This window comes from Wallemia mellicola (genome assembly GCF_000263375.1).
Source record: "Wallemia mellicola CBS 633.66 unplaced genomic scaffold WALSEscaffold_24, whole genome shotgun sequence".
In the NCBI taxonomy this organism is placed as follows: Eukaryota; Fungi; Basidiomycota; class Wallemiomycetes; order Wallemiales; family Wallemiaceae; genus Wallemia; species Wallemia mellicola.
Genome location: NW_006531981.1, coordinates 32033 through 50547, shown reverse-complemented (window position 1 = coordinate 50547; position 18515 = coordinate 32033). Strand labels below are relative to the sequence as shown.

The following is an 18515-nucleotide window of genomic DNA, read 5'->3' as shown; positions in this document are numbered from 1 at the left end:
AGTAAATTCATCAAAAAATTCATAGCAGATATTCCAAAAGGTTTAATTACAATTTAGCATTTGATAAGCTGCTAATAATTAGTTGGTTTATTGTTAAGGCAAATTTTACGCACGAAATGCTTACTTAGTAGCATCATCGTAACGCTTAGCGGTTTCAGCTACAAGGTGTCAGTAAGAAAATACAAAACAGAAGCTCACTCACCCCAGTTAATGACATTAAAGATGGCGTTAAGGTAGTCTGGCTTGACGTTCTTGTATTGGAGGTAGAAAGCGTGTTCCCAAATGTCAATACCGAAAAGTGGGACATGTGGAGGGGTGACAGGGTCTTGGTTAGCGGTGGTGATAACTTCAAGACGCTTGTTCTTAGAGTTGAGAGCTAACCAACCCCAACCGGAGCCTTGGATACCGAGGGTCGCAGCGGTGACTTCCTTCTTGAGGTTTTCGTAGCCACCAAGGTCACGCTCGACGGCCTTAGCGAATGCACTGCCTTCTGGGTACTTAGCTTCAGCTGATTGTGCTGGTGCAAGGTTCTTCCAGAAGAGTGAGTGGTTGATGTGGCCACCACCGTTGAACTTAAGAGCAGCCTGGAGTGCAATTTGTGACTTTACGTCTTTAGCGGATTGTGCTTCAGCGAAACTCTTCTCTGCAGCGTTAAGTGCGTTGACGTAGCTGCGAACTGTGAGTAATATGTCATGATAAAACGTTGTTTACTCACGTTTGGTGGTGCTTTGTGTGGTGAATTGTCTATATTTGTCAGTAAATTAGCTTATTATATGCTCATTTCTCACCATCTACCACACACGTCAGCTAATTTGTTCATAAAATGAATCATAGACTTACAATCTCCTCGCAAATGAATGGTTCAAGTGCGTTGTATGCATATGGGAGTTGTGGGAGTTCGTGTGCCATTTTGTTCGTCGATGTTTTGGAGGAAGGAATATATTACGTGAGATTATTACGCAACATTTATGCAAAATTGCAGTAAATTGTAGAAAAGAATGAGTTATGTAGTATGATACAAATAAATATGAGAAATATCCAGTAATTTATTGTACAGCACTTCTGAATCAAATTGACTCAACTGTTACGTCATCCGGGCAGCAACTAAGCGTGTCGATATTGTAAAATTAATCCAATTCGTAGTTTCAGAGTAGTTTAAATACCCATATACGTTTGTCAGGAACTTTATAACCCCTCTGGAATGAAGATCGCATGCAACACAACGTGATCACGTTCAGAGGGTGGTATATCTTTATCTAAAACAGTAAACAGCATTTTAGCGCAAACACACTCATTATCACACACTATTTGGCAATATTACACGATATCGGCTCTTATCGCACAGAAGAGAAGACAGCGAGGGTAGTTTGACAGCTATGAAATTGTTTATCTCATACAACCAAGAATGGAATGATGAGAACTATTTCAACAAACAAGATACATCGGGGCCGTGTTCAAGTGACTATTAGATCATCCTTTTTACACAAACCTTGTCCAGAACATCATGTCCGGTTGGAAAATAAAAGCTGAAAAGAAGAAATCTGAGAGGGATAACGCCATAAAGGAGGCGCTTACTAAGTTACCAGAAGACAAGTATGAAGTGGATGTTAAAATCCGGGAGCTTTCAGGTGTGTCCACATTTTGATAACGAATTTTCTAATGATTTTAGCCACGGCATTAGCAAAGAAGGTAGCAAATAAGGAGTATACAGCTCTACGTACTGTAGAAGCTTATATTCGGGGTAGTGTGGAAGCCCATGAACGCACGAATTGCTTAACCGAAGGTGAGCAACTTATGATATAAAAATAACACTCTAATAAAGACATTAGTATTATATGAGAGAGCATTAGAAATTGCTAGAGCACTCGATAAACATCAAGCCAGCACCGGCAATACGATTGGACCATTACACGGTGTGCCGATAAGTGTGAAAGATATGGTCAATATTAAGGATGTTGATTCTACTATTGGTTTCACAAAGTGCGCACTATATAAGAAAACTGAGACAGATATTGACGAAAGAATACAGCTGGATCGGTAACCGTGCAACAGATGATTCCGCGATAGTTAAGATTCTTGTACACGCAGGTGCTATCCCAATCGTTAAGACAAACATCCCACAAACAATGCTCTCGTTTGAGTGTTCAAATCCACTTTGGGGGAGAACTGTCAATCCGTACAACAAAGATTATACAAGTGGGGGTAGTTCCGGTGGTGAAGCAGCATTATTGGCTTCTAAGGGAGCTGCTGCAGGTCTTGGTACTGATATTGGAGGTGCGCTCAGAGTTATCACACCGTAAGACACTCTAAAGTGAGACAGGATCATTGAGAATACCAACTAGCTATTGCGGTACATACTCTATTAAGCCAAGTTTCGGCAGGTGGCCATTAAAGGACATGAAGTGTGAGTGTTTATCGATCCACTACATTTATCTAACATCCCAAAAGCTGTCGTAGCCGGATTTGAAGGAATCAAAGCTACTGTCGGACCGATGACACGCTCGGTTGAGGATTTGGAACTCGTAGCCAGGACTGTTTTTAATTCAACAATTCTCACTGATGTCGCTGAATCGTCAATAGCGCCAGTACCATATAGGACCATCGAACTACCAAAGAAGATCAGGTTTGGTTACTACACGGATAGTGAGTAGTAGTAGTCTTGATATGAAGACATCGAACTAAACACAACCTAAGACAACTTCGTCAAGTCTTCACCAGCTGTTCGTAGGGCTGTTTTCGAAACAGTGGAAAAACTCGAGCAAGCTGGTCATGAGTGTATCGATGTTGGGCCAGTTGATGCCGAGTCTGCGATGGAGATATTCATTGCTCTTTCAGCGGCGGATGGATTCAAAACACTTATGTCTCCACTTGGAGGAGATCCACGCGTAGGTTGTCTGGTTTATGTATGCTCATCACTAAGAGAGCTTGAAGGAACCTGCACTATTTTTAATCGCATTGGGTGCCAAATTACCTTCATTCATTAGACATTTAGCTGCATGGGCACTCGAGAGTTTCACACCAAATGCGGGATTCGCGAAAGTGTTGAGAGAATCAGGTGAAAAATCAGTACAAGATTACTATAGATGGACAACCAAGCGTAATGAGTTCGCGAAGGAGTTTAGGAATGAGGTAAGCTGTGCATGTCTTAATGAAATGTTTCTCAAGTGTCAAACAGGTGTTCAAAAAACACAAGTTGGATGGTTTGATAGCGCCTGTGCAATCTATGCCAAATGTACCACACACGCTCACAAAATATCTGAATATGATAGCTGCCGAGACCATCACTTACAATGTTACAGATAGCAGTGAGTTGTTGATGATATATAAAAATAACTTTCGCTGACAACACCCCAGCTGTTGGAGTACTTCCGGTTACCAAAGTCGACAAAAACCTAGACCAGTTACCAAGTAATTACGCGTCTGGCAAGTCGGCGAGAGCCCAGCTACTGGAGGACAGAATGTACGCTGGTAAAGAGCCTGTATACAATGCAGATAAGATGCACGGTCTGCCAATAGGAATACAAGTAATCGCGGAAAAGGCATACGAGGACGAGAGGGTAATAGAGTTAATGAAGGTTATTGACAGTTTAGTTAATTAATAAATACACGAATAAATAAATAATTTTATAGAATAGATTAATAATTTTTATTTAATTTCTTATCACAACATTCCAGTTGCCCTCATATGCCCTCATCCTATAACGTCAACTACACGCTAAGCAAAATATGGGAGCGTGCGTTAGTTGCTGCAAGACACGTCACCAAGGTGAAGAATACAGCCAATTATTGCTAGATTCTGAGAGAGACGCTGTCGCTGATCGTGGGTATATTTGTTTGCTCTATCTGCTTTGAGAGCACGGGAGGTGGAATATATCCTTTATATATCTTCTCTATATCCTATCTACGCTATTACACACATTACTATTGTAATGTTGATTGGCTATCTACTCCCGGCTCCAAACGCAGAGCATGCACCGAATAGAGCGACTTTACTAACAAACCTTCCAGTACTCGCCTACCTCGAAAATAGAGACAATGTACCTTGGTTTGATGAGCAGGAACACGATACCACCGGTTCTGGCTCACCACTTGGTGCACTTACCACTTTAGCCTACTCTGTGGGTATATACAAACTCTATCTACGATAGCTAACCATATCTGCAGTCAAACGTCGATCTACAAAGATCAGCCGCCCTTGCATTCGCTGAAATCACTGAAAAGGAGGTCAGACAAGTTGGAAGGGACACACTCGAGCCATTACTTTATTTATTAGCGAATCATGATACGGAAGTACAGAGAGCATCCTCAGCTGCTTTGGGAAATTTAGCTGTTAATAGTAAGTCTCTGCATTAGATATTTCACGATTTTTACTGACGACATCAGCTGAGAATAAGCTCCTTATTGTTCGATTAGGCGGTCTTGAACCACTTATACGTCAAATGCTATCACCAAATGTAGAAGTACAGTGCAATGCTGTCGGATGTGTCACTAACTTAGCTACACACGATGAAAACAAGACAAAGATAGCAAAGTCTGGCGCCTTAGTTCCGCTCACCAGATTAGCTAGATCGAAAGACATGCGCGTACAACGGAATGCTACAGGTGCATTGCTTAACATGACACACTCAGGTTCGTATATATACTTACAATGATTTGTTTTAATGCAATAACAGATGAAAATCGTCAGCAACTGGTTAACGCTGGTGCTATACCCGTACTCGTGTCATTATTGGCATCACCAGATACTGATGTCGTGAGTATACAGCTTTATGTCTTTAGCCAGGAACTCACAATACATTAGCAATACTATTGTACAACCGCATTATCAAACATCGCAGTAGATGTTAGCAATCGTAAACGTCTTGCACAAAATGAACCAAAATTAGTAAACTCACTCGTCGCGTTAATGGAATCACCATCACTTAAAGTACAATGTCAATCAGCACTTGCTTTGAGAAATTTGGCATCAGATGGTTAGTAGGGTACCTTCTTATAAAGCATCGCTAACGAAAAAATTAGAAAAATATCAACTTGAAATAGTACGTAATGGGGGATTACCACCACTTTTACGCCTTCTAAGATCATCGTTCTTGCCTCTTATTTTGAGTGCTGCAGCTTGCGTTAGAAACGTATCGATACATCCAGCGAATGAAGCACCAATTATCGATGGCGGTTTCTTACAACCATTGATTGACTTACTCGGCTTTGGAGAGAATGAGGAGGTACAATGTCATGCGATTAGTACATTACGCAACTTGGCCGCCTCCAGTGAACGCAACAAAGGTGCGATCGTTAGAGCAGGTGCGGCAAGAAGGGTGAGAGATTTAGTCAGAGACGCGCCAATAGCTGTACAATCAGAAATGACAGCATGTGCGGCAGTTTTAGCACTTAGTGATGACCTCAAGAGTACACTTTTAGACATGGGAATGTGTGAATGCTTAATACCATTAACGGCCTCACAAAGTGTAGAAGTACAAGGAAACTCAGCGGCTGCACTTGGAAATCTATCAAGCAAAGCTGAAGATTACACTATATTCAACGAAGTATGGTCGAAACCAGAAGGAGGACTTCACGGTTACCTTGTGAGGTTCTTGGGCAGTCCAGATAACACGTTCCAGCACATAGCTGTATGGACACTGGTACAACTACTAGAGAGTGGAGACAACGACCTAATAGAGAATATTAAAGAGTCTGCCCTTATTTTGCCTTTAATAAAGAGGTTATCAACGGAGGAGTTGGGCGAAGATAGTGAATCAAGTTACAGCTACGATATTGAAGGCGAAGGCGAGATAAAAGCGCTCTCAAGGAGAATATTAGAAATTTTGAATTGATTTATTTTATTGTAATTATGTGATTTTATCCTACAGTTCAAAACTTTTGAAATCTTGACTGGCATCTTTCAACTGGACCATGTCAGAACCTCAGCAACTAAAAAATGTGAGCAGAGAGCCCGAGACTGAGTGGAATATACTAACGTCCTCACAGCGCCTCGAAGCTAAGCGCATTGAGCACGAGCTCGAGCGTGAGCACCAAAGGAAGGTATTCGAATTGGAGATGAAAAGGTTAGAAGACGAGCACAAGAAGGAAGAGCAGCAATTGCTGTCCTCTAGCAGCTGTCCTAGTAGCCCACCCCCTGGCAAGCATCTTTTACCCTCTTTCATCGATTCGAGAAGATACTCAGACGAGTTTGATTTTGAAGACGACGATAAATTTCCTGTTTTGATCAAGGACATCGATGGAAAGTTTAATACAAAGTTGTCAATCTCTAGGCCGCCTTCTACTAACTCAAAATATTACGATTTGGATTTCAACATTCCTAACAACCCTCCATATCCGCTCACTTCACCCAATCCACCGGTGAATGCGAACAGTAGAAGGAGCTTAACACCAAATCAGTCTCAGCAAAAGACTGCTGCTTCCCAGTCTCAGCCCCAGTCGCAGGCTCAATCAAATCAGAAAGTTGATCACGATTTAAATAGATTCATCGGTGTAAAATTAGAGGATATAAAAGGTGAAATCTATAGCTTATGTAAGGATCAACATGGTTGCCGTTATTTACAGAAAAAGTTAGAAGATGATGACGCAGTTGATGAAGTTGTCGATGGTGTTCAGTTGACTTCCAGACAACTTATTTTTAACCAGATTTATACGCATTTCTCGGAGTTAATGACAGATCCATTCGGAAACTACCTTTGTCAGAAAATGCTCGAATTCGCAAATGATCAACAGAGAGATACACTTTGTGAAACCGTTTCACCTGAATTAGTCACAATTTCTTTGAATATGCACGGTACACGTGCTGTACAAAAAATGATTGATTATCTCTCAACAAGAAGACAAATCAATACAATTATCATGAGTTTATCTTTGAACGTTGTCACTCTCATAAAAGATCTAAACGGAAATCACGTTATACAAAAGTGTCTTAATAGATTAATTCCGAACGATAATCAATTTATTTATAACGCAGTAGCCTCAAATTGTATTGAAGTCGCTACTCACAGACATGGTTGCTGCGTTTTACAAAGATGTATTGATCACGCTTCTGATCAACAACGCATTCAATTAGTTACTGAGATTACTTATCACGCTTTAACTTTAATTCAAGACCCCTTCGGAAATTACGTTGTACAATACGTACTTGACTTGAATGACAATAGGTTCTCTGATGGTGTCGTTAGACAATTCTTAGGACATATTTGTGCATTGTCAGTACAAAAGTTTTCTTCTAATGTCATTGAAAAGGTAAGTTGAAATTATAATATTGATCTATATTTCTAACTCATCGCAGTGTATAAGAGTTGCAGACGCATCAACTCGTTCAAGTGTAATAGATGAATTAAATCATCGCCCACGTCTCGAGAAGCTTCTTAGAGACGCTTTTGGAAATTATGTTGTACAAACAGCCTTAGATTTCGCTGAACCAGTTCAAAGGATAGCATTGGTTGAAGCAATTAGACCAATTTTACCAATGATTAGAAATACTCCATATGGAAAACGCATACAATCAAAATTACAAAGAGCATCTATGTTCATTAGAGATAGTTCAGACCCAACATTCGGTTTAAGACCTGCTGGACCAACAGGCGTTGGTAACCCTGGCGGATTTAGAAGTGCATCGGCATCAAACTTTGGTGGTAGCCCTTCACCTAGTTTATTAGGTATGGGTAGAAGTGTTTCATCACATGGATTAGATTATCAATCACTTTCAACACCTTTCTTAGGTGTTGATAATCAATCCAATACCGCATTAGCTGCTGCTGCACACCATCAACACGCTCAACAATTAGCTGCATTGGCTAACGTTAATGTTAACCCAGCGGGTCCAGTCAATGGTGATAGTAGATTAGTACACCCAATTAGTTTAAGAAATCCAGTCAACTTGGGTACTATAAACGCTGCAGCTGCTAACGTTCAAGCTCATCAACACGCACCACAAGGTCAACCTGGGTTTGACTATTTCTTTTCAGCTGCTCAACACCCCTCCCAAAACAACTTAGACAATCCAACTAACAGTAATCCATATTCAGCGGCATTCTCAACGCCATATATATAATAATCTTTCTTCTGTTCTCAAATTGTTGTTGTAGTAGAATAAATCCTGCTGTTATAAAATATATAAATATATACTTTTACATTTGAAATTTCTAATTGAAGAGTACTTGATTGGCTGTACGACACTAAATTTAGCATTACTAATGTACCGATTTATTGTTATGCGTGTTTTACTTATAGAGTTTGGCAACAAGCAATCTACACGAAAGTTGTATAATTAGATAAATAATTATTTTGCATAGTAGTACAGATAGAAATACACGTAGTTGTTTAGTTTGATTAGACACGCTCACCGCGGAGTCTACGAGCGAGTTGAACGTCCTTTGGTTGGATAGTAACTCTCTTGGCGTGAATAGCAGCCAAGTTAGTGTCTTCGAAGAGTGAGACGAGGTATGCTTCACTTGCTTCTTGGAGAGCCATGACTGCAGATGATTGGAAACGCAAGTCAGTCTTGAAATCTTGAGCAATTTCTCTAACAAGACGTTGGAATGGCAATTTACGGATGAGCAATTCGGTGGACTTTTGGTAACGACGAATTTCTCTAAGGGCGACAGTACCTGGGCGGTAACGGTGTGGCTTCTTAACACCACCAGCTGCTTGTGGAGCGGCTGTCTTTCTTGCTGCTTTGGTAGCGAGTTGTTTACGTGGGGCCTTACCACCGGTTGATTTACGTGCAGTTTGCTTTGTTCTGGCCATTGTAGATTATTTGAGAGTTGTGATGATGAGAATAAAAGTTAGAGATGTGTTTTACTTCTTATAGTATTCCGGACGCGCGCTAAAGGATCATGATCATCGTGTTCTGATCTGATCTTGGTGTTGGGCCAAGCGAGAAAAGCACCAAATGGGGAGAATAAAACATCATTAAAAAAAAAGAAAGTTTGGAGCTTTGCATACGGATATTTTGTATATCTGTAGCTTCATTCTTCATTTCTAGATCAGCGTGGATGTATTTTCTGATCAAGCGCAATCTTTGATTTCACATGTAGAGACAATATACGACGCGTAAAAATGTTAAAACGTATAGGCATATATAAAACAATGCACTAGAAATATAATGGTATATTTCTTACTTTCTTAAGTCCCCATCTTGGTCTCCTACTAGATCAGATCAACGATCAAAAATCAGCGCCCGTTCGAGGCGCCTGATCTGATGCGCGCCTCAGAATAATTTAAATACTGAGCGTTTGCCACTCTCTCTCCTCATCAATTAACTAGTCAAGTAAAAATGTCAGGAAGAGGAAAAGGCGGCAAAGGTCTCGGAAAGGGTGGTGCTAAGCGTCACCGTAAGATTCTCAGAGATAACATCCAAGTGAGTTTGTTATTTACGATATAGCAACCTTTTCTAATTACTCCATAGGGTATTACCAAACCAGCTATTCGTCGTCTCGCTCGTCGTGGTGGTGTTAAGCGTATCTCCGGTTTAATCTACGAAGAAACCCGTGGTGTTCTCAAGGTCTTCTTGGAAAATGTCATCAGAGATTCTGTCACCTACACAGAACACGCAAAGAGAAAGACTGTCACTGCACTCGACGTTGTCTACGCACTCAAGAGACAAGGAAGAATCCTTTATGGTTTCGGTCAATAAGCTATTTATCTTGCATCCATCATCACTGTATTATTAGCATCATGAAAATTTTCAAACTATTATATTCATTGTCTGCTGTGCTTTTTAATGACTTTATAAACAATAGTTATTGCTGTGATTGGTGAAGTCATTACTTATGATACATCTTTTTCTCTTCCTTTCTATTAATAAGTAACCGTCTATCTGATTCTGATTTCTCTGTCGTGAAACCGTGGTCATTGAAAAGTCTATTCAACTCGTCTAACTCAAAGAAGTAAACTCTAGTTCCATCTCCACGACAGTAGAAGTTCTCTTGTAATAATCTTTCCTTCTTCATACGAATCTGCGCTAAATCGTATCTACCGTAATCTCTGAACAAAATTTTACCGCCCGGTTTGAGTAGCTTGTAAACATTGTTAATTGCAGTTGAGAATTGATCAGGGTGTAATGCTGACATGACGAATATCATGAGTATATAGTCACAGGAGTTCTCTTCAACTGGTAAATTCTCAGCTGACGGATCGCTGAGATCCCAAACTGAAGCTGAGACTTTACCACAAGGCGGATTACTATACATTGCGTTATTCTAGCAGGGACAATTAAGTATTTTGCGTTTAATGAAAGAGAAGCATACCTTCACGACTTCGACTGCTTGTTCAGAGTAATCAGATCCATGTAAATGCAATCGAGGGTTGCTGTTAGATTCTACGAGCGGGAACAAAGCATTTCCGGCACCGCAACCGACTTCTAATAATCTATAATCCCGTGTAGCTTCTTTGTCACCAACGAGTGTCATCAAGTCTGGGAACTCCAAACCAAGCCACTGTCTATCCTTAAAGAAGCTGCTTTCGTGTGTTTTATAAAACTCGTTCCAGTAGTTTGATGGATTGCTGTTGATTCTCTCTACCTTCCCTTCTGGTGCTTTATGTTCTCTATGGAAGAGTATATGAGGTTGAACGAGCTCCCATTCATTGTCAGGACGTGGTACGTTATCCCTGTAAAGATATTAGCAGAAGAAGCATCTAAGTAGATGTTATCCTAACCAGGCGTTATGCTTGAACGGGTCTTCTCCTTGATCAAGAACCCTGTCCCTCTTAGTTTTTACTGGCTGGTCTGGTTTATTCCTTGAATAAGATAAGCCTGCAGTTAAAGGCATTTTATAAAATCTCCTTATCTTCAACGTCTTGAACGTTTTTTATCAACGACGAAGAAATGCCAAAATCTAAATCTAATAGAGGAGCATTACTTTTAGATAATCTACCGCAATTGCAGGGTCTGATAAAGAGAGATCCAGATGGATATAAGGATGAGTTTATACAGCAATACAACCACTACCAGTCCCAGATGAAGATATTCCAATTGCAACCAAACAGCGATCTGGATAAATTTTCTGATTTAGTCGGTTTCATAGCACAAGTTAGTTAGTTTATTATTGCTATATACCTTTATAACACCCCACAGGTCGCTTCTTGCTATCCTAAAGAGACTGCTGAGTTTCCAGCTCAACTATCTTCTCTTATAATTGAATATCACAATCATTTAACCCCAGATACTAGAAAGACACTCGTACAATCATTAGTTTTACTTAGAAATCGTCAAGTTATCCCCTCAATTGATCTTCTGAAAGTTTTATTCCAATTATTGCCTATAACAACATCAGCTACACTCAGATCTTACATTAGGAATGTAATCTTAACCGATATAAAGCTCGCAAACCAGCGTTCAAAGAATCACAAGCTTAATAGAGTCGTACAAGCTTTGTTGTTCTCAATGGTAGAGAGAGGAATGGACGCAGAAGTACAATCTACAAAATCTAAAGCTAAGAAATCTCAAGACTCTTCATTTGCTACCAAAGCGGGTGCAGAAGCGATGTGGGCTGTCATGTTAACAAGAGAATTATGGAAGAAGGGTGTTTGGAATGACGCAAAGACTGTATCTATCGTCGCTTTAGCTTGCTTCCATCCTACTGCCAAAGTACAAAACGCAGCCGTCCATTTCTTCTTAGGTAGTGACGACGCTATCGAAGAAAGTGAGGATGAAGGTGAAGATATTGATATGAAGAAGGTTCAACATCAAGCGCTTATCAACAAATCACGTAAATCAGTTGATAAGAAAGTAGCAAAACAAAAGAAAGCTGCAAAGAAACAACAAGCTAATAAGGATAACGCAAGCACACCAAATTTCCCTGCTTTACAATTACTTAATGACCCTCAAGGTTTCTCTGAAAAGCTTTTCGAAAGTCTCACCAAGACTGATAAAGTTCATAGCTTAGATCATAGAGTTTTGGTTATGCAACTCTTGACTCGTGTTATGGGTGCTCATAAATTATGCGTGTTGAGTTTCTACTCATACGTTATAAAGTATCTCACGCACCATCAACTTAGAATTACATTAATTTTGGTAGCCATCGCTCAATCAGTTCATGAATTAACTCCACCGGACGTCTTAACTCCAGTTATTCGTAAATTGGCACACGAATTCGTTACACCAGGTGTTGGATCTGAAGTTGTTGCAGCTGGTCTTAACGCAATCACAGAGATATGTCGTAGACAACCATGGGCCATGGAAAGTGACCTCTTGGAAGATTTAATTGAATACAGAAAATCTGCTGATAAAGGTGTCTTAACTGCTTCACGTGGTTTATTACAACTTTTCAGAGAAGTCAACCCAGGTATGCTCAAGCGCAAAGAGAGAGGTAAACTTGCTTCAATGGGATTATCATCTGGTAAAGAAGTTTTGAAGTATGGTCAAAGTGGTGAAGCAGCTTCAGGAATTGAAGGTCTTGATTTACTTGAGAAGCATCTTGCTGATAAAGACAATGAAGGCGAAGGTGATGAAGAAGACGAAGAAAAAGCTTGGGACGATTGGGATGTTGAATCAGGTGATGAATCTAGTGAATCAGAAGGATGGGTCAACGTCTCTGATGATGATGACGATGAGATCAACTTATCCGATAGTGATGACGAGGATTCAAAGAAGAAGAAGAAAGAAAAGAAAGATAGTGAAGAACAAGCTGAAAAAGCAACAGATGAACCAAGGGAAGAAAGTACAGATGATGCAATTCAACGTCTCTCTACGCTCGCAACTGAGAGAATTCTTACGCCTGCCGATTTTGCTTTACTTAATGACTTAAAGATGAAAGCAGTTCAGGACGAAATTGATCAAGGTGGTGGTGCAGCAGCCAAGCGCAAAATGGCGCAGCTCAAGGAGAAGAGGAAAGCGCAGGGATCTGGTGCAGATGGTGATGATGAAGGTCAATTCGTCACAGAGGCCGAGATCATTGGACCACGTAAGCGCGCTAAGAATGATTATGAAGCACGTATGGAATCTATCAACCAAGGTCGTGAAGGTAGAGAGAAGTTCAGCTCCAGAAAGGGTAAACACAAGTCAGAAAAGATAGCTTCAAAGACGAATGAAGAGAAGAAGCGTAACAAACCAATGGTGAGTTTAATATATTGCGCCTACTAATAACGACTAACCAACAATTTCAGATGATGGCTATACACTCGAAGAAAGTCAAAAGCAAATCACAGTCCAAACTCATTGATAAGCAAAAAGCATTACACAAGCACAAAGAGAAGCAACGTAAGAAAGGATTTTAGTTTAGATTTTAAAATATTTTACAAATTAAAATATTTTTTATTTTTTATAATTGTCTGTGCGTTCTTATTTGGCTAAGAGCCCTGCTCAGATCTCGATTGTGTCGATAGCAGTGAGGAAATAAATGCAAGGTTTCAACAACGCATTACCTTATAGACCAAGGTTTGGTGGTGGTGGTGCACCACACATGGCTATGAATGAAGCACCTTCAAAGTTCGCAACTGTGCATTCACCTGATGGTGGAATAACATCACCGAATGCATTAGCTCAGATGTCAATTGATGCACAGAATCAATCTAACGGTAGTCAGCAAAAACCAGCTGATTACGTTTACTTTAAGAGAGAACCACAGTTGTTTTCTAGAGAAGCAGTACCACGTGCAACTGCAGCGAAAATGCGTTTAGAGCAACATTATAAGTTGGCAGTTGAGCACGCTATAGAGCGTAATCAAAGGTTCGTTCGAATACCCTTATTTGACAATCACTGACGTAAATATGCACAGACGTATTGAAACTGAGAAGAAACATTCATTAAAACCTGGCATAGCTCCATACGAATTGTCGCAAATACAACAACGTCGCCAAGTCGCCTTCGAGCGCCTTGGTGAAAAGGAGACCAGCTTTGTTCGCTTGAGAAGAACAAAGATTGGCTTAGATGATTTCAAGACCGTAAAGGTTATCGGTAAAGGTGCCTTCGGTGAAGTTAGACTCGTACAGAAGAGAGACACTGGTAAAATTTACGCAATGAAAACTCTCTTGAAAAGTGAAATGTTCAAGAAAGATCAATTAGCACACGTACGTGCTGAAAGAGATGTACTTGCAGAGAACAAATCGCCTTGGGTTGTCAACCTTTACTATTCATTCCAAGATGCTAAATACCTTTACTTACTCATGGAGTTCCTTCCAGGTGGTGATTTGATGACCATGTTGATTAAGTATGATACTTTCTCAGAAGATGTTACTAGATTTTATATCGCTGAATGTGTGTTGGCAATTGAGGCAGTACACACACTTGGTTTCGTACACCGTGATATCAAGCCAGACAATATATTAATTGATAAGAAGGGACATGTAAAACTTACAGATTTCGGTTTATCAACTGGATTCCATAAGAAGCACAGCGCGCAATATTACCAAAGACTTCTAGATCAAGGTGTTGAATCAGGTCAACAAAAGAAAGAAAGGAATTCGGTAGCTATCGATAAGATTAACCTTACAATGTCTAGACATGATCAAATACAAACTTGGAAAACAAATAGGAGGAAATTAGCATACTCAACAGTTGGTACACCAGATTATATTGCTCCAGAGATTTTCCTTCAACAAGGATATAATCATAGTTGCGATTGGTGGAGTTTAGGTGCAATTATGTTTGAATGTTTAGTTGGATACCCACCATTTTGTTCAGAGAATGCGCATGAAACTTATAGAAAAATTATTGCATGGAGAGAACACTTATACTTCCCAGACGATATACAATTATCATTCGAAGCTGAGGATCTAATTAGAAGGTTATTGTGTGCACCTGAATATAGATTAGGAAGAAATTCAGCTGCAGAAATCAAGCAACATCCATTCTTTGGTGGGTGGTTCTTATCAATGAAAGGGAATTATTTACTAACTAATAATTAGCTGGTGTTGATTGGTCATGCATTAGACATATTGATGCACCATTCGTGCCACATTTAAGATCTATCACTGATACATCATACTTCCCAACAGATGAGTTGGAAGCTGTCCCAGAGACACCAGCAGGTGCAGACGTGACTGGTGACAGCAAGGATTTAGCATTCATGGGATACACGTTCAGGTATGTTTTAACTTGTTTCATCATTTAAAGTTTCCTAATCGAAAATCTTAAACAGGAGAATGACGATGAATGATTTCTAAGACAAGAACGAAATGGAACAGTTTTACTAGCAAATATTAAATCAAATTGTAACATACTAAGGCATATAAATAAATAATTGAAATCGGACTGAGTCCGATTAGAATTTTAGTTTGTGGGGAGAGAATTTTCAAAAGTGTGGGGGAGTGGCTGAGAAATCAATAATTAAGCAGAATAAAATAAAAGTGATTAGACTTGATAGATTGCTAGATTATTGTATAATCTGTTAGTTTAAATTACAGAATTATTAACTACGTTTTCCTCGGATTGCACGTTGGAAAATCCCCGCCGTTGACTAATTCGGAAATGGATTGACTCATTCTAGGCAAAGCCATAGGCTATAAAGCGTGGGGAAAAAAACTCATTCCTTATCCAACAACCACAAAGTTCAAAAACAAATAATAATGATCCCAACAGTATCAGCATTGTGAGTTTTGTTCATGCATCATGAATGAAGAAAGTTTTCTAACGATGTTTCTAGTGAAGCATACAACCTCATCTACGGTGGCTCAAAGGTTGCAAGCCAAACATCACCACAAATCCTCGCTCAAGCAGCTTCATACAAGTCAATGAAAGCATTTGATGCATTGGCAACAAAGCCAGGTGACAAGTACGCCTCAAGAACATTACTTTCTGCAATTTCAAAGAAGGAAGTTGACGAACTTGAGCGCAAATACCGTATGTCACCTCAACAACTTGAAGACACACGTAAACTCGCTAGACTCTCTGCCATGGCAATCATTGGCAACTAAGTAGTTGTTTCCAGATAATTAAGAGACAAGAACTTGAAATCTACTAATAATAAGGACAATTTTCTGCATTTATTACTATCTTGGTTGTATAGGTTATATCGGTTTAATTCATATGTAAAGTATTTCTAAAATCATTACGTTTGAGTGTGTGGCTGTGCTCATAGAGTTTTTAATATCCGTGTTAATCTACACAACTTGTGTGTAATCATGAACGCCACTCAAATTGGTGTAACACTCCATGTTGTCATAACACGTTTATAAATATGCGCCAACGTTTTACTAGTAAAAAAACAACATGTATTGGTATTAAAAGGTAAATTAATCTTTAAACATATAAATATCCCATTTAGATGTCTCTATAGTTTAGTAGAATGTTAAAATTATCAGTAGTGTGAAAACCTTTTCTTTAAACCTTTTCTTTCATCCATCAGGTTAGAAAAGAGGTTTGCTGGCGGTATAGAAGTTATTCAAAACTAAGCAATCACCATCAAATTCGAGTTCAGATTTCGTAGTGAGACCTGTCGAATTTTCAACGCAACCCAAACAAGCAATGTCATTAATACGCCAGTGATTTACTGGATTCCATCCTGGTGCATTCTCAGATGTTGGATCTTTAGCGAAGTTTGCCCAAGCAGTTTGCATGAATTTGCTCATTTGAATTTCATGATCGGTAGCAGGTGCTACACTTTGGTAAGTATCGTAAGTACCGAAAACGATTGGAATTTCAGCTGCGTGATAAGCACCAATGTTTTTAATACCAATTTCAGGAATTACTTTATCAAGTTGGGTATCATTATATGTTGGAGCGAAACTATATCTATAGACCGTTTTACCGGTGTCTAGGTGTGCATGAGCGATTTCTGAAGCTGGACATTTAAAAACCAATGATGTGACCAAATTTGATAAGGAGTTTAAGAGATGGTCTGCAGATACGAGTAAAAGTGAATCCAAGAATGTCTTAATTAAAGTTGTAAAACCTGATGGTAATACTCCAAAGTCTTCGATTACAGCAGTTAATTGTGTAGTATTTAATTTCCCATCATCACCAATAGCATTTTCGAGGTATGGTTGAATGAATACTGATCCTTCATGTGTATTTGTACCCATCAACAAAGGAACTTGAGCGCCTTTTCCATCTTTGATCGCATCTTTAAGTGGTGTTGCTGTTTGTGTAACATTGTCATTGACTGGGAAGAAAGAAAGTGAAAGTTTTTCAACTGCATCTCTAATGACTGTTGCATCAACTTCTTTCATACAGGCATATTGTTCATCTGTAATATTAGAAGTAGCACATCCAACTTCAGTGACAAGATTTTGCCATTTACTAACACCATCATCATCAGCAAGTGGACTCAATGATGCTTGACCGGATTGCATGATAGCTGCTCTAAATGGTGTACCCTCTGGTGGGTTCAATAACAATCTGTCGACTGATGCGGCTCCTGAACTTTCACCCATGATCGTAATCTTTGCTGGATCACCACCAAATGCAGCAATGTTGTTCTTAATCCAATCAAGTGCGAGTCTTTGGTCGTGGAATCCTACGTTAGTTTGAGTTGCATCGAGAGATGGAGCATTTGAAAAACCGAAAACTAAACGAAGTTAGATTGTAAAAGTTATTAATTCTGACTCACCATTCAAACGGTAGTTGAATGATACTAATATGATATCCTGGTTTGCAGCAAATGAAGAACCATCATAGTCCCTAGATAAGGTTGTTTCAGTTTTTCTTTTCATATGAAAGTAGTGCAAACTTACGAACGGCCAGCATTTCCAGTTTGGAGTGCACCTCCGTATATCCACACTAATACAGTTTTATTACCAACTTCGAGTGCATTTTCAGGTGCGTAGACATTAACATAAAGACAATCTTCATCGTCATCTGGTTCTTGATCAACATTTCGAGTAGAACCATTGCTAGTTTGAATGCATTTGTGCTTCCATTGTGTTGCATCAATCATCTCACTCGATTCGCCCTCGAGAGGTAAAGCAGGCTCAAACCTTGGTGGAGGTGATTGAGCAAAAGGTATACCCAAATACTTGTGAACTGGAGAGGTTGCAGATGGGAGTGTCGTAGTAGTACCTTGTGCAACACCTTGCGGGAGTGTGACTGAAGGGGTATCACGCTTTGTCTGTGTCCCAGGAGCAGCAACGACGACTGCACTCGTAGCGAGTGCGCATATGAGTTTTTTGAACATTTAAGTAACGTTAAAAGGTAGTAGATGAACGGACCAAGATGCGACGGTCCCTGGACCCCGGCTATATATAATAACGGTAAGACGATAATGATCTTGGCAGTAAGAAAATCTGATAATAAATCGAAACCCTGGATTAATTAATAAGAAAAGTACTAGTGTTATGGATTAACCTTTTTAACTCTTATTGTATCATCTTCAACCATTAGAAAGCTTCGGTCGAAACGGTTCGCCCCAACAGGAGAAGACGACGCTACCAAACAATACTACTTAAGTTGTCATCAACGTTATGATATGCACTCCAATATACCTCCTCATTTGTACCTTCTTATTAAACGTTCCTCTAAGGTACTAATTTCTAAGGAGGCCGTAGTTTATTAATTCAAAGAGACACCGAACGATTGTAATAAGTAAGACGATTAACGAACGCGTTCATAATAAGACATGATGGTTGCTGAGAAC

The 18515-nt window shown here is 39.6% G+C and overlaps 11 protein-coding genes across 11 annotated transcripts; 7 read left to right on the top strand and 4 right to left on the bottom strand.

Moving 5' to 3' along the window:
• Nucleotides 1–120: 120 nt before the first annotated feature.
• Nucleotides 121–909, bottom strand: WALSEDRAFT_30161 (manganese and iron superoxide dismutase; the record flags this gene model as incomplete). Its single annotated transcript, XM_006960159.1, has 5 exons — nt 121–158; nt 203–669; nt 716–744; nt 789–791; nt 841–909. The coding sequence occupies 5 exons, from the start codon at nt 907–909 to the stop codon at nt 121–123; spliced, it is 606 nt and encodes a 201-aa protein (XP_006960221.1).
• Nucleotides 910–1275: 366 nt separating this feature from the next.
• WALSEDRAFT_70386 (amidase signature enzyme) lies at nt 1276–3599 on the top strand (the record flags this gene model as incomplete). Its single annotated transcript, XM_006960158.1, has 10 exons — nt 1276–1628; nt 1670–1783; nt 1830–1980; nt 2030–2274; nt 2321–2404; nt 2449–2643; nt 2695–2885; nt 2932–3129; nt 3176–3305; nt 3355–3599. The coding sequence occupies exons 1-10, from the start codon at nt 1505–1507 to the stop codon at nt 3597–3599; spliced, it is 1677 nt and encodes a 558-aa protein (XP_006960220.1). The 5' UTR covers nt 1276–1504.
• Nucleotides 3600–3726: 127 nt separating this feature from the next.
• Nucleotides 3727–5831, top strand: WALSEDRAFT_21843 (armadillo/beta-catenin-like repeat-containing protein; the record flags this gene model as incomplete). Its single annotated transcript, XM_006960157.1, has 7 exons — nt 3727–3820; nt 4009–4118; nt 4165–4336; nt 4384–4629; nt 4674–4753; nt 4802–4973; nt 5020–5831. 7 exons carry the CDS (start codon nt 3727–3729, stop codon nt 5829–5831), a joined length of 1686 nt encoding a protein of 561 aa, XP_006960219.1.
• Nucleotides 5832–5901: 70 nt separating this feature from the next.
• Nucleotides 5902–7996, top strand: WALSEDRAFT_48626 (ARM repeat-containing protein; the record flags this gene model as incomplete). Its single annotated transcript, XM_006960156.1, has 3 exons — nt 5902–5937; nt 5986–7245; nt 7292–7996. Coding segments are annotated over exons 1-3 (1992 nt in total), but the record flags the coding sequence as incomplete, so codon positions are not given.
• A 333-nt stretch (nt 7997–8329) lies between these two features.
• WALSEDRAFT_33847 (histone H3) lies at nt 8330–8763 on the bottom strand. Its single transcript, XM_006960155.1, has one exon. It carries the CDS (start codon nt 8749–8751, stop codon nt 8335–8337), a length of 417 nt encoding a protein of 138 aa, XP_006960217.1. The 5' UTR covers nt 8752–8763; the 3' UTR covers nt 8330–8334.
• Nucleotides 8764–9280: 517 nt separating this feature from the next.
• On the top strand, nt 9281–9699 carry WALSEDRAFT_40925 (histone-fold-containing protein; the record flags this gene model as incomplete). The annotated part of the gene is made up of 2 exons (XM_006960154.1): nt 9281–9364; nt 9413–9699. The coding sequence occupies 2 exons, from the start codon at nt 9281–9283 to the stop codon at nt 9638–9640; spliced, it is 312 nt and encodes a 103-aa protein (XP_006960216.1). The 3' UTR covers nt 9641–9699.
• Nucleotides 9700–9770: 71 nt separating this feature from the next.
• WALSEDRAFT_40920 (methyltransferase) lies at nt 9771–10775 on the bottom strand (the record flags this gene model as incomplete). The annotated part of the gene is made up of 3 exons (XM_006960153.1): nt 9771–10205; nt 10254–10614; nt 10663–10775. The coding sequence occupies 3 exons, from the start codon at nt 10773–10775 to the stop codon at nt 9771–9773; spliced, it is 909 nt and encodes a 302-aa protein (XP_006960215.1).
• A 56-nt stretch (nt 10776–10831) lies between these two features.
• On the top strand, nt 10832–13221 carry WALSEDRAFT_48611 (SDA1-domain-containing protein; the record flags this gene model as incomplete). Its single annotated transcript, XM_006960152.1, has 3 exons — nt 10832–11035; nt 11081–13060; nt 13111–13221. The coding sequence occupies 3 exons, from the start codon at nt 10832–10834 to the stop codon at nt 13219–13221; spliced, it is 2295 nt and encodes a 764-aa protein (XP_006960214.1).
• A 113-nt stretch (nt 13222–13334) lies between these two features.
• On the top strand, nt 13335–15194 carry Orb6 (kinase-like protein). Its single transcript, XM_006960151.1, has 4 exons — nt 13335–13672; nt 13722–14800; nt 14851–15028; nt 15084–15194. The coding sequence occupies exons 1-4, from the start codon at nt 13344–13346 to the stop codon at nt 15106–15108; spliced, it is 1611 nt and encodes a 536-aa protein (XP_006960213.1). The 5' UTR covers nt 13335–13343; the 3' UTR covers nt 15109–15194.
• Nucleotides 15195–15230: 36 nt separating this feature from the next.
• WALSEDRAFT_61325 (hypothetical protein) lies at nt 15231–15960 on the top strand. Its single transcript, XM_006960150.1, has 2 exons — nt 15231–15533; nt 15588–15960. Exons 1-2 carry the CDS (start codon nt 15511–15513, stop codon nt 15856–15858), a joined length of 294 nt encoding a protein of 97 aa, XP_006960212.1. The 5' UTR covers nt 15231–15510; the 3' UTR covers nt 15859–15960.
• Nucleotides 15961–16171: 211 nt separating this feature from the next.
• On the bottom strand, nt 16172–18507 carry WALSEDRAFT_48608 (Carboxylesterase). Its single transcript, XM_006960149.1, has 3 exons — nt 17617–18507; nt 17493–17563; nt 16172–17450 (listed from the first exon to the last, which is right to left on the bottom strand). The coding sequence occupies exons 1-3, from the start codon at nt 18054–18056 to the stop codon at nt 16291–16293; spliced, it is 1671 nt and encodes a 556-aa protein (XP_006960211.1). The 5' UTR covers nt 18057–18507; the 3' UTR covers nt 16172–16290.
• Between the last annotated feature and the right edge of the window lie 8 nt (nt 18508–18515).

Bases quoted from the DNA above. Each gene is read 5' to 3' on its own strand.
- WALSEDRAFT_33847 (XM_006960155.1), bottom strand. From the start codon at position 8,751: ATGGCCAGAACAAAGCAAACTGCACGTAAATCAACCGGTGGTAAGGCC.
- Orb6 (XM_006960151.1), top strand. From the start codon at position 13,344: ATGCAAGGTTTCAACAACGCATTACCTTATAGACCAAGGTTTGGTGGT. The intron at 13,673-13,721 runs GTTCGTTCGAAT...AAATATGCACAG, and splicing joins GCTATAGAGCGTAATCAAAG to ACGTATTGAAACTGAGAAGA. The intron at 14,801-14,850 runs GTGGGTGGTTCT...ACTAATAATTAG, and splicing joins CAAGCAACATCCATTCTTTG to CTGGTGTTGATTGGTCATGC.
- WALSEDRAFT_61325 (XM_006960150.1), top strand. From the start codon at position 15,511: ATGATCCCAACAGTATCAGCATT. The intron at 15,534-15,587 runs GTGAGTTTTGTT...CGATGTTTCTAG, and splicing joins ATCCCAACAGTATCAGCATT to TGAAGCATACAACCTCATCT.
- WALSEDRAFT_48608 (XM_006960149.1), bottom strand. From the start codon at position 18,056: ATGTTCAAAAAACTCATATGCGCACTCGCTACGAGTGCAGTCGTCGTT. The intron at 17,564-17,616 runs GTAAGTTTGCAC...AACCTTATCTAG, and splicing joins ACTGGAAATGCTGGCCGTTC to GGACTATGATGGTTCTTCAT. The intron at 17,451-17,492 runs GTGAGTCAGAAT...AACTTCGTTTAG, and splicing joins ATTCAACTACCGTTTGAATG to TTTTCGGTTTTTCAAATGCT.